Here is a 16,767-nt window from a genome sequence, read left to right as displayed (position 1 = left end):
ACTTTAGCTAATGGGGCCTCCTGCTGCTGCCGTGCTGCCGGAGCACGATTTCTCTTCTCATCCTGAAGCAAAGTTCTTAACCTGAAGCAATATTTCTGGGTTAGTGGAGTCTGTAACCTGAAGCGTATGTAACCTGAGGTACCACTGTACTTACATTTAGCATGATTTGAACACCACTTCATCATTTTAAGCCCTGTTCAGGGAAGTTTTTAATCTGTGATATTTTAGTGTATTTTTGGTTTTTATGGAAGCCGCCCAGAGTGGCTGGGGAGACCCAGCCAGATGGGCGGGGTACAAATAATAAATTATTATTATTATTATTATTATTTTAAAAAATCAGCGCTTTTCATGAAATGGTGCAAAATGCTTAAAGTAGCAATTAGAAGTGGCAGACCTAATAAACAGCTAACAAACTTGCAGATTAAAACAACAACACCCCTCACAATGGTACATAATAAATTTACATGTCTGGGTAGCCTTGTCTTGAGGGGAAAGTTTTAGCGGGCATTGAAAGCAGTACAATGAAGGCACCTGCCTAATCGTCAATAGGCGGTGAGTTCCAGAGAACTGATGCTGTCCTACCGAGAGATGGATAGCTTGCATGTATTTGCAGCAGGTATGCGGAGTTATCCCCAGTTATTAGCATTTTTAATATTTTTTTTAAGGGGGCTAATGAGCCAAAACCCGAATCCGGACCATTTGCAATCTCGACTCTGGAGTCAGCAGTTCATTCTGTCCCGCTATCCTCTAAGAACCAGTTAATTATTTACTCTTCCGTCACCCCCTGTGCCGTGTTTATTCATGTTCCCATATGTCACGCCTGGCTTGGCATTGTCCATCTGTCAGTTCTGCAATAAGAGCCCTGGTGAGTGGCGGCCTTTAACGGCTTCTCTCCATTGTCGTGGTGCAGGAGGGACTACAATGGGCTGTGCTTTCATGTGGAGGTTGAAGCAAAACCTTTTGTGGCAGCTTCGCTTCTTTCTGCAACACTGCAGAGCGGAGCTCGGAAGAATCTCTTGGCTTCCTGAGCTCAAAGAGCTAAATGTGTCCCCCACCGTTGCCTCTTTTCTTTGCCTCGCCCGGTGCTGAGCCTTTTGATTTCCCATTGTTAGCTGACCTTGGTAATTGGGACTCTTGTTCGGCCATCTTTGGCTTGCCACAGGGCTCAAAGCACATGCTCGCACAGATTGGAAGGAGCTAATAATGGCTTGCTTCTTAGAACCCCCCCTCAAGGGTGGTGAAGGTGTACGAAAGAGGAAATCCCGTGCTATTTTAATTCTTTCATGTGTGTCTGGCGCAGGGCTGGGCGATGTTAGATTTTCAGCATCGCAGCGCATCACCAGCTAGACATCATGGTTTGAAGAATATACCGCGATAGACCGTTTCCGAGCACAATTCAAAGTGTTGCTGTTGACCTTTAAAGCCCTAAATGGCCTTGGCCCTGTATACCTGAAGGAGCGTCTCCACCCACTTCGTTCAGCCTGGACACTGAGGTCCAGCTCCAAGGGTCTTCTGGCGGATCCCTCCCTGCGAGAAGTGAGGTTGCAGGGAGCCAGGCAGAGGGCCTTCTCGGTAGTGGCGCCCGCCCTGTGGAACGGCCTCCCACCAGAAGTCAAGGAAATAAACAACTATCTGACTTTTAGAAAACATCTGAAGGCAGCCCTGTTTAGGGAAGTTTTAACGTTTGACATTTTATTGTGCTTTTAATTTTCTGTTGGGAGCTGCCCAGAGTGGCTGGGGAAAACCCAGCAAGATGGGCAGGGTATGAATGAATAAATAAATAAATAAATAAAACTACTACTACAGTGGTACCTCGGGTTACATACACTTCAGGTTACATACGCTTCAGGTTACAGACTCTGCTAACCCAGAAATAGTGCCTCAGGTTAAGAACTTTGCTTCAGGATAAGAACAGAAATTGTGCTCCGGCGGTGCGGCAGCAGCAGGAGGCCCCTTTAGCTAAAGTGGTGCTTCTGGTTAAGAACAGTTTCAGGTTAAGTACGGACCTCCAGAACGAATTAAGTACTTAACCTGAGGTACCACTTATTACAGTGGTACCTCTGGATGCGAACAGGATCCATTGCAGAGCCCCGTTCGCATCCTAAGTAGAGCATAACCCGCGTCTACGTGGGTCGCGATTCGACGCTACTGCACATGCGCATGACGTCATTTTGAGCATCTGCGCATGCACGAGCCGCGAAACCCAGAAGTACTGCGGTCCATTACATCCGGGTCGCCGCAGAGCGTAACCTGAAAACGGTCAACCTGAAGCACATTTATCCCGAGGTATGACTATGTTGTTGTTGTTGTTGTTGTTGTTGAAACAAGCTGTGTTGGCTTTAGCAGGTTAGACGCAGGGTGAAGCCATCGCAGAGCTCACCGCCAGAGCTGGGGCCCTTTCTCTCCAGTGCCTCGCAGGCTAGGGCCAATGCAGCCGGCGTAGGCCACTGCTCACATTGGGGGTGGAAGGGCTCCCCCCACCCCAGCTGAGCGACCCCAATTCCTCAGCAGCATCAGGCTTCACTCAGCTGTGGTGTAGAAGAAGCCTACCCCATCTGTAGCTTTTTTCTCCCTCTGCGCTATATGAGGACAGACTGTGATGTTGCTTTCACTCAGCAGCATATCACTGGTGAAACCGCCATGTTCCGACCCCTCTGCCAGCAGCACCCCTGGATGAAGTTGCGCCGCTGGCAGGAGCGCAGCGGTTTCACGACCGGTCCTGGATGATATAGAGATATATGTGAGTGTCTGGAGGCGGTTGGAGGATGGATGGCGGCTAACAGATTGAGGTTGAATCCTGACAAGACAGAAGTACTGTTTTGGGGGGACAGGAGGCGGGCGGGTGTGGAGGATTCCCTGGTCCTGAATGGGGTAACTGTGCCCCTGAAGGACCAGGTGCGCAGCCTGGGAGTCATTCTGGACTCACAGCTGTCCATGGAGGCACAGGTCAATTCTGTATGCAGGGCAGCTGTCTACCAACTCCATCTGGTACGCAGGCTGAGACCCTACCTGCCTGCAGACAGTCTTGCCAGAGTGGTGCATGCTCTAGTTTTCTCCCACTTGAACTACTGCAATGCGCTCTACGTGGGGCTACCTTTGAAGGTGACCCGGAAACTACAACTAATCCAGAATGCGGCAGCTAGACTGGTGACTGGGAGAGGCCGCCGAGACCATATAACACCGGTCTTGAAAAACCTATACTGGCTCCCAGGACATTTCCGAGCACAATTCAAAGTGTTGGTGCTGACCTTTAAAGTCCTAAACGGCCTCGATCCAGTATACCTGAAGGAGCATCTCCACCTCCATCGTTCTGCCCGGACACTGAGGTCCAGCGCCAAGGGCCTTCTGGCAGTTTCCTCCCTGCGAGAAGTGAGGTTACAGGGAAGCAGGCAGAGGGCCTTCTCGGTAGTGGCACCCGCCCTGTGGAACGCCCTCCCACCAGTTGTCAAAGAGAAAAATAACTACCAGACTTTTATAAGACATCTGAAGGCAGCCCTGTTTAGGGAAGCTTTTAATTTGTAATAGGTTATTGTATTTTAGTGTTTTGTTGGAAGCCACCCAGAGTGGCTGGGTATAACTTATTATTATTATTATTATTATTATTATTATTATTATTATTATATCTCCCAGGCCAAGTCTGGCGTGCCCCCACAAGATTTATGTTCCTGGTTGCCACTGAAAATCCCTCCCTCCACGCCCCAATCTAAGCCTAAGGGGTACACCCGCACCACAGACTTAAACCGGTTTAACCATCAGTCCTTCTTCCCAGATAAGACTCTGGGAATCGTAGTTATGTGCAGCTTTGGAAACAAATGGCTCCTTCAACCGGGTTACAATCGCCAAAATGGAATGCCTCATTGCCATTTTGGGGTCGGGCGACTGGAACGTCATATTTTTTCAATATGGGTTTTTTCGTTCCTGAAATTCGTTCTGCTTAATGAAATATCACAGGTAAAATTCTAAAGGATGTGTTGTTGGTGTGTGGAAACAGTGCAGGTCCAAAGATCCCCAGGCAGATGGTGGAGACATCGGGTGCCATCCCAGCGCCCAGGCATCTTCACTTGGTCGCAAGTGGCTAATAGGTGCAAAAATGTACCTGGCGAATTTCAAACGCTGGTTATGGGGGGGGGATAGGAGTGTCCTAGTGATCCGCCCTGAACAAACTGCAGCTCCCAGTTCTCAGCTGTTGAGCTGTGAGGATATTTGACTGACATGTTACCTTTTCTAAACTTTGTGTTGTATTTGCTGCTTTGTGTTGTAGGCTCCTTTGGGGGTGGAGGAAGGTTGGATAAAAGTCTAATAAGTGCCCTGTGATATTTGTAGGCTGACGCAGAGGAGCGGGGAGGTCCTTTAAAATTCTGACAGGCTTTGAGGAGTGCAAGTGAGCAGTTCCTCAGACTTCTTTGTTTTTAAATGCAAATATTGGCACATAGGTAAAAACCATGTCTTCTCTCTCCTTCTCCCACCCCTCCTGCCCTTAGGCCCCTTCCGCTCTTGGCTCCCTATCCAGAGTGATGGAAAATTCCTCTGCGGCTTCTGCCTCGTCTGAGGCAGGGAGCAACCGTTCGCAGGAAATCGAAGAGCTGGAGCGTTTCATCGACAGCTACGTTTTGGAGTATCAGGTCCAAGGCTTGCTAACGGACAAGACGGAAGGGGACGGGGAGAGCGAGAAAACGCAGTCTAATGTCTCGCAGGTGCGTACAGGTGGGCGACTTGGACAAGGTGCTGTAAGGTGCAGTGGGGAGAGTACAATGAATCGGCTGCCATTTGCGATGATGTTGATGAATGGCATTTACTGTATTTTTCGCTCCATAAGTCACACCTAGTTTTTAGAGGGGGAATGCCAGAAAAAAAATATTATTTAAAGGGAACGCTGAGCAGAGCCTGTATGCATCCCAAGCTCTGCTCAGCGCTCCCTTTCACGAGCCACGTGGAGCGTGTGTGCGGCGCTTGCAGGCTTTTCCCCAAGGAGTCGCACACACGCTCCGCGCGGCTCTTTAAAGGGAGCGCAGCTCTTGGGGGCTTTTCTGCGAGGTGGGGGAAGAGACTAAGGAGCTGCCCTTCTCCCTCCTCGGGGAAAAGCCCCCAAGAGCCGCACACACACTCCACACGGCTCTTTAAAGGGAGTGCTGAGCAGAGCCTCCCGCCTGCATTCGCTCCATAAGATGCACACACATTTCCCCTTACTTTTCAGGAGGGGAAAAATGTGTCTTATGGAGCGAGAAATACGGTATATCCTCTCCCCATACAAACTGACCCAGACCCTGCGATCATCGTCTGAGGCCCCTTTTTGTGTGTTACTTCAGCCAGAGCTCCGGAGCGGCAGCAACACGAGGACGGGGCCTTTTCTGTGGGGGCTCCCCATTTGTGGAATGCCCTCCTCAGGGAGGTTTGCCTGGCACCTTCATTATACATCTTTAGGCGCCAGGCAAAAACGTTCCTCTTTAAATGCCTTTTATAAATGTATTTGTAGGAAGAAGGTCATTGGCTTGTTTTGGGCTTTCTTTTCGTTTGTATTTGTATTTTATGTTGTGTTGTGAACGGCCCTGTTACCTTCAGATGAAGGATGGTATACACATTTAACAAATAACAACAGCAACAATAACATCCCACTTTTTTCTCAAGGTGGTTTACAGCTCACTCTCCCCCCCCCCCCATGAAACTTCTCTTCCAGCTGTATTATTTATTTCATTTATATCCCAACTTTTTCTCCCAAGGACCTCAAGGTAGTGAGCATGGTTCTCCCCCTCAGCATTTAATCCCCAAAACAACAACCCTGTGAGGTAGGTTAGACTGGCCCAGGGTCACCCAGTGAGCTTCATGGCTGAGTGGGGATTTGAACCCTGGTCCTCGTCCAACACGAACCACCGCTGCCTCTAGAGCAGGGAAACCAGCTTTTTGGGGAGGGGGCTCCAATCCACCCCCTTGCTTAATTTTATCCATTCCCTGCAGCTCCATCAATTTTAGGCTGTCGATATTCCACAAGTGGCTGACCTGTGGGCAGGCAGGCTAAAAAATAATTCTGTGGGTCAGTAACTTTCTGCATAAACTCGCAGCAGGGCTGGTTTAAAATGATTCCCCTTCAATCTCCAGTTTCAAGCTCAAACAAAGTTCTTTGTGAAGTTGTTCTCCTCCTCAAAGCAGTTGTTTCACATGGCGCCTTCCTGTCCCCTTCTCTTTTGTTTCAGTGGACAGCTGACTGCAATGAACAGGTAGAAGGCAACCGTTCCTCGTCGCGAGGCAAGAACGTAGCACCTCATAATCAAAACCAGGTAAGGGAAACAGGAGCCTTCCGCGAGAAATGTGTGTCTGTCTGTCTGTGTGTTTTGTGGGTTTCTTCCTTGCCTCAAGGTTTCACTTCCAAGACATGAGATAATAATAATAATAATAATTTATTATTGATACCCCGCCCATCTGGCTGGGCCTCCCCAGCCACTCTGGGCGGCTTACATAAAAACCAAAAATACAGTAAAATATCACACGTTAAAAACTTCCCTGAACAGGGCTGCCTTAAGATGTCTTCTGAATGTCAGGTAGTTGTTTATCACTTTGACATCTGCTGGAAGGGCGTTCCACAGGGCGGGTGCCACTACCAAGAAGGCCCTCTGCCTGGTTCCCTGTAGCTTTGCTTCTCGCAATGAGGGAACCGCCAGAAGGCCCTCGGCGCTGGACCTCAGCATCCGGGCAGAATGATGGGGGTGGAGACGCTCCTTCAGGTATACTGGACCGAGGCCGTTTAGGGCTTTAAAGGTCAGCACCAACACTTTGAATTGTGCTCGGAAACATACTGGGAGCCAATGTAGGTCTTTCAAGACCGGTGTTATATGGTCTCGGCGGCCGCTCCCAGTCACCAGTCTAGCTGCCGCATTCTGGATTAGGTGTAGTTTCCGAGTCACCTTCAAAGGTAGCCCCACGTAGAGTGCATTGCAGTAGTCCAAGCGGGAGATAACCAGAGCATGCACCACTCTGGCGAGACAGTCCGCAGGCAGATAGGGTCTCAGCCTACGTACCAGATGGAGCTGGTAAACAGCTGCCCTGGACACAGATTTGACCTGTGCTTCCATGGACAGCTGTGAGTCCAAAATGACTCCCAGGCTGCGCACCTGGTCCTTCAGGGGCACAGTTACCCCATTCAGGACCAGGGAATCCTCCACACCTGCCCGCCTCCTGTCCCCCAAAAACAGTACTTCTGTCTTGTCAGGATTCAACCTCAATCTGTTAGCCGCCATCCATCCTCCAACCGCCTCCAGACACTCACACAGATGTCTTGGCAGCATAAAATAATGTTCCCCAGAAGGATTTTGAAGCATGACTTTGGGGTTCTTGCTGATAACTGCTCACAAACCTTCCCTCTTAAACTGAATTTTCAGTTGCAATGTACGACTTTGGGAAATTTTATTTCTGGGTGATCCTTCTGAAAAAGGAAGAAGATAGCTTCTGAAGAAGTCTCGTTTTCAACTACCCTGCTCTGCTATTTGAACTGGGTGGGAGGCAGGATTTTTTTTTCCCCCAGCCACAACTCACCAGAACTCAGTTCCGGCACCTCTCAGGTGGGCACCATAGCCATTATAAGAGAATCATTCCTGGCGAGTTCTGGCACCCCTTTTTCTAGAAAAATAGTAATGGTGGGAGCCAGTTTTGAAAGCTGCTTGTTCCTCTGTGTTGCGATCTTCCAGCGTTGCCTATGTTATCCTTAGTTTGCTTTCGAAGCTGTTTGCTAGATCATGAGAAGTTGTTGGACTCTGATACCTGTACTCACTATGCTACAGAAGCCAAGCTAACGAAATCAAAACAAAAGACCTTGCGGCAGTGCGTAACAGCCTTTTCTTAACAGTATTTCATAAACCTTAGCTTGTTTGCAAGCTAACTCTCTGTAAGCTGCTTTTAGGGTTTTTGCAATCAAGGGGTATATAAATCTTATCAACAAAATCAGGCACCCCCAAACTCGGCCCTCCAGATGTTTTGGGACTGCAGTTCCCATCAGCCCTGACCACTGGTCCTGTTAGCTAGGGATGGTGAGAGTTGTAGTCCAAAAACAACTGGAGGGCCGAGTTTGGGGGTGCCTGAACTAAATGAAGAAACTTGAGCTGCTTAGTTTTGCTGAGGTTTAGCAAAGTTCTCCAACTTCATTAGCTTTTTTGGCAAGCACCCTAACCAGAGGTGTTTCCAGATGTGGAAGATTTAGCAGTGCCCAAATCACTGCTGTTCTGCTTTAAGCTGGAAGTGAAAAGCAACTCTTTCCAGGCTTCTGAAAACCTGCATCTGAATCATCACTCCTCCTTTCTCCAGCTGCAGTTATTGGGAGAAAGGCAATTTGCACTGGGACCACTGTCTGTGGGGAAAGGGTTAAGTGCTCCCACTCCTCCCCTGCTGCAGTTTGGGAAAGATGGGGAGAAAAAACTAGATACAAAGGCAGTGCTATTTGAGAAGGGTAGAGCTACAGTAATAGATATGATTACTTCAGGGGAGAAACAGATCATAAGAAAGGACGCAATCTAGGGACCCATTTAAAGCAATATCATGCCACTTTAAACAGTCACAGCTTCCCAGAAAAGAATTGCAGCAAGTACAGTTTGTTATGGGTGCTGTTAGGAGGCCCCTGTTCTCTGCACAGGGCTACAATTCCCAGAGTTTCCTGGGAAGTGGGTTTGACTGTTAAACCACACGGAGAATTGTAGCTCCACGTGGAGAATAGGCAGTACATGGAGGCACCGTTTGCTGTGGGACTCAGGCTCACTTTGGCCGCAGTCACACAATCAATCAGTAGCTGAACTGGGTTCCACACAGTCACAGAAACAAATTAACCGAAAATGCCTCAAAAACAAATACGCAAAATAAATAGCAAAAACAAAAGCGCCAAACTTAATCCATTCTAGAAGTTCGTTTGACTTCTGAAATGTTCGAAAACCAAGGCGCAGCTTCTGATTGGTGCAGGTGCACCGGAAACAATAGCCAACAGCCGGGTTTTCAGCGTGTGGGAACCAAGGCGTTTGAGCACCAAGATACAACTGTATTTTGTTTTGTCTGTCCTGAATCTCCTGCCAGCCATTTTCATTGGGTGACCTAAGTTCTAGTAGTCTAGCAGAGAGAGACAAAGAACCTTCTCTAATTCTCTTGACTTTTTTCATACCATGCCTAACTTCTAAAACCAGCACCATACTCCACCTGGGTCACATTTCCCCCCCCCCCCCAAACCAAGGATTGGGGAGCCAGTAGCCTTCCCAACGTCACCTAACTACACATCCCATCATTGCAGCTCATGAGCCATTCTGGCTGGGGCCAATGGAAGCGGGAGTCCAGTAACAACATGCATGTTCTAAACTCAAATGTCTCCATGTTTTAGAAATTCTAACTCGAAAACGTATGTGCTGAGTACTGTCTGTACACCAGATTTCTGCTATATCTTTATGGTTTAAAATGGTCCCAGCTTCATGAAGGCAAAGGTGTTTAAAGGCATATGCACACTGCCTTATCATTTTGCCTATCGGAACAAGCAGAGCTTTGAAAAGTGGAATAATTTTTACTGGTGTTATAGATTAATGTTCGTTGGGAGGACTTGCAGTATTTGTACAGTGGTGCCCCGCAAGACGAATGCCTCGCAAGACGAAAAACCCGCTAGACGAAAGGGTTTTCCGTTTTTCGAGGCGCTTCGCAAGACGAATTTCCCTATGGGCTTGCTTCGCAAGACGAAACGTCTTGCGAGTTCTTGCGAGTTTGTTTCCTTTTTCTTAAAGCCGCTAAGCCGTTAATAGCCGCTAAGCCGCTAAGCCGTTAATAGCCGCTAAGCCGCTAATAGCCGTGCTTTGCAAGACGAAAAAACCGCTAGACGAAGAGACTCACAGAACGGATTATTTTCGTCTTGCGAGGCACCACTGTAGTTCTGCTTATGGACAGGATTCCTGCTTGATGTGTGTTTCCCCATGGCATCGAGGCTGTTTTTATGGAACCTTCAGGGATGTTCACACATGAAAGGGTTTATAATCTCTTCAAAGCAGCGTTTGCCAACCTGGTGCCCTCCAGATATTTGGGGCTGCAACGCTCGGTGTTCTCAGACATCACAGCTGTGGGCACCAGGTTGGCAAAAGCTACTGCACAGGCAGAGAACCAGTGGACTCCCCTCAGTCCTGACCAGCATAGCTAATGGGCAGGGATCATGGGATTTGTAGTCCATCAACAGGTTCCCCATCCTTGGGGCCTACTCTAAATTTACTAGTGTAAATTTAGAATTTCATACATCACAGAAATCACTTAGAAGGGTATCTGCAAGTTTTACTTCATAAATCCATTTTTTAGGAGACTTAACTCTTTTTTTAATGGAAGCTCAAAACTGCCTCTTTGCAGTCCTTCTGGATACTTTAAGTGTGGGCAACCCTTCCAGCTAAGTGTGTGCATGTGTCTGTCTCTGTTTGTGTGCTTCACCTGAGTGTGCATTGCATTTAAGCACTGTTGAACCCTGCTTATCCTGTTCCTTCCCAAGCTGGGCTCACCCGAGATCAGTTTTGTTTTAACTTGCAAAGAATTTTAGCATCCCTGATGGAAGAGGAACAGTGAACTTTGCTCTCTCAAGATAGCATCACCTCAGTCTGTTGCTTGGCCAGACAAGATCTGAAATACAGTGGTGCCCCGCAAGACGAACGCCTCGCAAGACGGAAAACCCGCTAGACGAAAGGGTTTTCCGTTTTGGAGGCGCTTCGCAAAACGAATTTCCCTATGGGCTTGCTTCGCAAGACGAAATATCTTGCGAGTTTTTCCGACTTTTTTTTCCTTCCCACCCCCCCCTTTTTCTAAGCCGCTTATCAGCTGATCCGCTAAGCCGCTAAAAGCTGCTAATAGCGCTAATCCGCTAAGCCGTCAATGGGCTTGCTTTGCAAGACGAAAAAACCGCTAGACAAAGAGAATCGCGGAACGGATTCTTTTCGTCTTGCGAGGCACCACTGTATATACTGTATTTTTCGCTCTATAGGGCGCACCGGACCAGAGGGCGCACCTAGTTTTTTTTTTTTGGGGGGGGGGAAATAAAGAAAAAAAATTATCCCCCCCCCCAGCCCCAAAAAGCAAAGAAGCCAAGACAGCCAGCCGGATCCATCCCGCTGGCTGTCTTGGCTTCCTCTTTAGCCACGCACAACCTCTCCAGCTGGGAGAGGCTGCATGCAGCTTCGTTTTTAGCCGCAGCTTCCCCCGACCCCAGCCCCCAGAACAGGTCCGGGAGCGGCGGCAAGCGCTGCGGATAGCTGCCCGAAGCCTGGGGTGCGCAGCGCTGCGCTCCCCGGGCTTTGGGCTGCAGGCTGATATCTGCAAGCCTTCGGAGCCCGGTGGGCACTCCCGCCGCACTCCGAAGGCTTGCGGATGTCTTCCTGAAGCCTGGAGAGCGAGAGGGGTCGGTGCGCACTGACCCCTCTCGCTCTCCAGGCTTCAGCGAAAGCCTGCATTCGCCCCATAGGACGCACACACATTTCCCCTTCATTTTTGGAGGGGGAAAAGTGCGTCCTATAGAGCGAAAAATACGGTATATAATGAATCAGATCAGTTGCTTTTCTACCAGAGTAGTGCTAACTCCGACTGACAGTGACTGCCTATAGATCTTTTTCTCAGCAGTGAGAATCCTTTTTAGCTGGAGCGGCCAGGCATTGGACTTGGGATGTTATGTGTGCAAACCATGTTCTCTGACACTGAGCTACAGGAACATAGGAAGCTGCCTGGTGCACAGTTGAAGCATTGCTGCATCTGGTTCAGTGTTGTCCACACTGACTGGCAGCAGCTGTCCGAGGTTTCATCTCTCTGGCCACATGGGGAAATACCATAGCTCTGTGGTAGGGCCTCTGCCTCACACAGCACCCCAAATTCAATCCCTGGTGTCACCAGGTAGGGCTGGGAAAAGCTGCTGCCTTAAACCCGGAGAGGTACTGCCAGTTGGTGCAGGCAGTATTGGGTTAGATGGACTAATGGTCTGACTTGGTATAAAATCCTACATTCCTAGGCTGAGCTCTGTCAAGGCACCTTTCGACCTGTCACTGCAAAACTTGGGAAGCTGCCTTCTACAAAACCAAGCCCATGGACCATCCAGTTCAGTATCGTGTGCACTGGCTGGCAGCAGCTGACCAGGGTTTCAGGCAGACGTCTCTCCTGGGGATGCTGGGGGTTGAACGTTGGACCTTCTCCTTACCAAACAGGTGTCCTACCACAGAGCTGTGGCCCTTCCCGGCCCCTTCTCTACTCAGAGATTGGAATTATAGTGTTGGAAGGGTACCCTAAGGATCATCTAGTCCAACCCCCCTCGACTGCTTTTTCAAAGCAGTTAATGCATGCATCAGGTTAAGTACTTAATTCGTTCCGGAGGTCCGTACTTAACCTGAAACTGTTCTTAACCTGAAGCACCACTTTAGCTAATGGGGCCTCCTGTGGTTGCCGCGCCGCCGGAGCACGATTTCTGTTCTCATCCTGAAGCAAAGTTCTTAATCCGAGGTAATATTTCTGGGTTAGCAGAGTCTGTAACCTGAAGCGTATGTAACCCGAGGTACCACTGTATAAAGAACTGGTTGCAGACCAGAGACGCCTGCAACACTTCAGGGGTGCTTTAGAGATATGTGAGCCAGGGAGAATGATGTAAAATTGGGGTTTGGCTTTGCTGCCCAACTCCCTTAAGTCCATGATCTGTCAGAGAAGAATGGATCCAGCCGAAAGCAAGGCAGATCTTCATTTTTCTGTTGCAACAGAGTTCTCTCGCCTCTTTCCAAGGAGGGAGAGACTCTGAGCAAAACTGTGCAGGAACCATTAAAGACTTTTGACATTGCCCAACTTCCCCTAAGCCAAAGACCACCCCAAAATCATCATACATACATCCTAGGAGGTGGTTTACAGTAGAAATCCTGTCTGCCAGGGTACCTAATAATGGTCGCTGATTGCATTACCTGGGCAGCCTGGCTTTTCTTTTGTGGTGGTTAATACAGGCGTACCTTGGAAGTCAAACGGAATCTGTTCCGGAAGTCCATTCGACTTCCTAAACATTCAGAAACCAAGGTGCGGCTTCCGATTGGCTGCAGGAAGCTCCTGTAGCCAATCAGAAGCTGCGCCAGACGTTCGGGTTCCAAAGAATGTTTGCAAACCAGAATACTCGCTTCCGGGTTTGCGCCGTTCGGGAGCCAAAAGGTTCGACTCTCAAGGCGTTCAGGATCCAAGGTGCAACTGTACTTTGGTTCCTGAATCCAGGTCACAGGCTCACCCTATTCATACACAAATATGCCCTTAAGATAGGATTTGTAAGCGAAAAGACAATGGGAAGGCTTTCCCTATTTGCCTCGCTTACTGCAGAGGAATATTTGAGGTCCCTGAGAGAGTCAAAATGGCTTCAGGATTGCTCTCCTGTACCATTTCAGACACATGGGTTATATATTTAGATATGTGTGCATTTATGAATATTCTGTATTTGAGACCTTAGAATTCTCAGGACAGAATGCGGTACAAAATAGTCAGGATTCCTAGTTCAGGATAACAGAAGGGTTTCAGATACTAAAGGCGAGCGGTTGTCTCTAGGCACTCCAGGTTCAACTCTCTCCCACCTGTTTCCTGCCCTACAAAAAAAAAAGGCGTTTATTAGCTTTGATAAGTTGCCCTTAACTAAAGTGAGTTGTTGTTTTTGATGTTTCCAGGAAGAGTGGGATCACAGCAGCAGTGGCAGCTCAGGATCCCAGCCTAGTTCAGGCTCCAGGCATGGGTCTGTGTCAAAGTCTGGCGGCCGAGGGAGAAGCAGCCAGTTCAGTCATTCAACCAAGGTATCCTCTAGTGGTTTTGCTGGTGGTGGAAGACAAGATTAGGAAAGCTGGAAGAGATGTCTGGTGGTGGCTGTTCATTGGAGGCCTCATCCTGTAAGGACATGAGTCTTCAGTGTGTGTGTGTGGCCACATCCACACATTCGAAGCACCGCTGCACCGCTTTATAAACACTTACCCCCGGAGAATCCTGGGAACTGTAGTTTAAGGGTGCTGAGCGTTGCTAGGAGACCCTCCACCTGTTCCCCTCTCAGAGCTACAGTTCCCAGAGCGATACAACAAATCGTCTATTCCCAGGAAACTCTGGGAACTGTAGTTCCGTGAGGAGAGAATAGGCATCTCCTAGCAACACTCGGCGCCCTTAACAAACTACAGCTCCCAGGATTCTTGGGGGGGAAGCAATGACTGTTTAAAGTGGTATGATAGTGCTTTAAATGTGTGGTGTGGATCTGTGTGGCATAGAATCTGTGGTTGAATGAGCTAGGTCTCACTCCTCAAAAAGGGCCCACGTCCTGTGACCCAAATACCCTACAACTTTATAGTAAATTACACATGTGCACACGTTTATATGAAAAGCTATAATTTGTTGGGCTGGCCCAAAATTTAGCTCCCTTTTCCTTTTTTCCTTTTTTTTTAGAAAAAAGAATTAGAGTTTTGCATCATGCGAACAAGAGAAGGAACTTATTGATTTTAGGGGTGCTGACTGACGGATGGCAGTTATGAGAGGAAAAGGGCAGCTCCGTAATACCTGAAAAATGAAACTCCAACTGAACTGTCTTTCTTTTCAGCAGAAAAACAAAATTAGTCCTGCAATTCCAGGCTGTCTCTCTCTCTCTCTCTCTCTTTTACTGATTTTGTTTTTTTAAAAAATGGCCATGAAAAGAAAACATACAGCATCCCATGGCGTAAGTTGCAAAGTAAAGTTATCTGTACAGAAGAACAAGAACTTGACCAACAAAAATGAACGTGTTTCTTCTCAATAGAATTAACAGAGATCTGGAATGGTTGCTAGCAAGAGACCCCCGACTCTTTTGAGTGGATAGCAAAAGTTTACAGATTTGGATCTTTTTTGAAAATAAAAATCCATAAGTCTACTTTTACGTTAAGTCCAGTTTCAAAATTTCCAAACCATTAGCAAGCCAAGCGATAATGAAGGGTGCACTTCTTGAGCCCAGTAGTTTGCTATATGGGGATTTTGCTCTTGCAGTTAGGTGGCGTCCCATGCTTTTAGACTTTCCCGGGCATCATGAGAGTTTGACTATGTCCACATGGGCTCAGCATCCTGAGGGAATGTGGCTGCCACAACTGCAATGCGGACGGCTCCTGTGACCAAAATGTAGGGGAAGGTGTGTGTATCATTTGAGTAACACTTGAGTACAGCATTTGCACAGCCCTAAGTGACACTCCCATGTCATGAAGCCTTTCAGCACCTGATAAATCACACACACACAAGAGGAGTTGGCCCTCATTAGTCGTTGTGCTTTGCCTGTGGGCTGTGTCTCATTTGTTGAGGGTCACAAGTTGTTGTGCGGTCCAGCTTTTAGTGTTTCGACAAGCTAGATGTTCTGTTAGCCTCCAAACTGTGAACCCATCAAAAGGATGATTGTCTGAATGAGAAACCTCCAGCTACAACTGTTGTTTCAGCCAGAACTTATTGCTGATTATCTGTTTTAAGCGTCGCCTGCCGGAGAATAACAGGTCTGCAGTTATATGGTCGCTTCTGGTTTGGGGGGGGGGGAATGAGGGAAATATCCCTGATCTCGCTAGGGTGATCTGCTGCTTTAACTCTCTTCATCTTCCAACTCACTCCATGAACAACAAGGGCTGATTAAATCTGTGCTGAGCCATGTTGTCTATGTACTCTGGGGTAGGTTTCGGTTACAACCCATTTACCAGTTTTATTCCTGATTCACTGTCCAAACTCATCTCAGTTTCATTGGCTCACACTGTTTCTCTGGAACTGAAATTCGGCAATGGCAGAATTGCCTCCAGACCATCCATATTTTACAAAAGGGATTCAAGTTTGCACAGCCAAACTGGATCAGTGCGCCCTGTCACCCTACCTCAGCAAAGGAAAGGAATAAGACTATTTTTATTTTATTTTTTGCAATTTGGAAAGTGATGGGGGCGAAGAGAAGAGTGGGGCGAAGAAATGACTAGCGTGAAGACGTGTAAAACATCTCACAAGAAGACCAGGGTGAACGCTCAGCAATAAAGATTATTATTTTCATGTATTGGATTTGTACATAAGCAAACTTTGTGCAAGCGAATATTGCCGAATGCTCAGTAAATGGGTAATCTGAAAGCGCTCTCCGTTATTTAAGGCAAGTTGCATGGTAGACATGGCATTCTGCTTGAAAGTAATGAAGATTTTACACCTTCTTTTTAGAACGGCAACAAAGACAATTCCCTTGACATGCTGGGAACAGATATCTGGGCAGCCAATACTCTCGAGTCCTTCAGGTCAGTTCACCTCTTAAAATGTCACCATACCACCCCGCATTTCCATTCGGTTACCTGCTAATTTTTTCTGCTTGCTTCTAAACCTCTTAATCTCACTGCTGTACTGTGTTCTACCATTACATTTGCAATATCTATTCTGGTTTATGATGATTGCTGGGAGGAAGCAAACGTAAAATTCTCAGCTCCAGGCCATCTGCCTTGACGAGCTTCCTAATGCTGTTTAGTTCTACAAGCTGGGTTTTTGCCTTTATATAACATTTCAGTTGATTATTAAAATCAGTCAGATTGCCTCTAAAGCTTTTTTTTTTTCCCTGCAGAGAGGCACTAAAATAAGATGCCCTAATAAATTAGGCAAGATATCTTTTTGGAAAATCTTCACTATTTTTGTTAATAGAAATTATTCTAAGATGCCACCTGGTGGTTTTTATAAGAAGCAATCTCCACTTCTCACACCAAAGCAAATGCTACTTGTAAGGTGGTAAAGGTAAAGGGACCCCTGACCATTAGGTCCAGTCGTGGCCGACTCTGGGGTTGCGGC

At 47.7% G+C, this 16,767-nt stretch overlaps 1 protein-coding gene and 1 long non-coding RNA gene across 4 annotated transcripts in view; both read left to right on the top strand.

The window, feature by feature from the left end:
• LOC307226408 overlaps positions 1 to 16,767 on the top strand; it is a 304,430-nt gene that overhangs the window by 157,125 nt on the left and 130,538 nt on the right. The gene's annotated exons all lie outside the window — the stretch shown is intronic.
• Positions 1 to 16,767, top strand: part of CTIF (cap binding complex dependent translation initiation factor) — a 192,390-nt gene that overhangs the window by 52,341 nt on the left and 123,282 nt on the right. For 2 of the 3 annotated variants that reach the window (XM_079994875.1, XM_079994874.1), the window contains exons 2-5: positions 4,482 to 4,694; positions 6,189 to 6,272; positions 13,647 to 13,769; positions 16,156 to 16,229. In XM_079994875.1, coding sequence (XP_079851001.1) covers positions 4,515 to 4,694; positions 6,189 to 6,272; positions 13,647 to 13,769; positions 16,156 to 16,229 — 461 coding nt within the window. In that variant the 5' untranslated portion in view covers positions 4,482 to 4,514. The remainder of the gene's footprint in view (positions 1 to 4,481; positions 4,695 to 6,188; positions 6,273 to 13,646; positions 13,770 to 16,155; positions 16,230 to 16,767) is intronic. The other variant, XM_079994876.1, reaches the window with a different exon arrangement.

This window comes from Podarcis cretensis (assembly GCF_951804945.1).
Source record: "Podarcis cretensis genome assembly, chromosome: 11".
In the NCBI taxonomy this organism is placed as follows: domain Eukaryota; kingdom Metazoa; phylum Chordata; class Lepidosauria; order Squamata; family Lacertidae; genus Podarcis; species Podarcis cretensis.
Note: the sequence above shows the minus strand (reverse complement) of the source record. Positions and strands in the feature narration are given on the sequence as shown.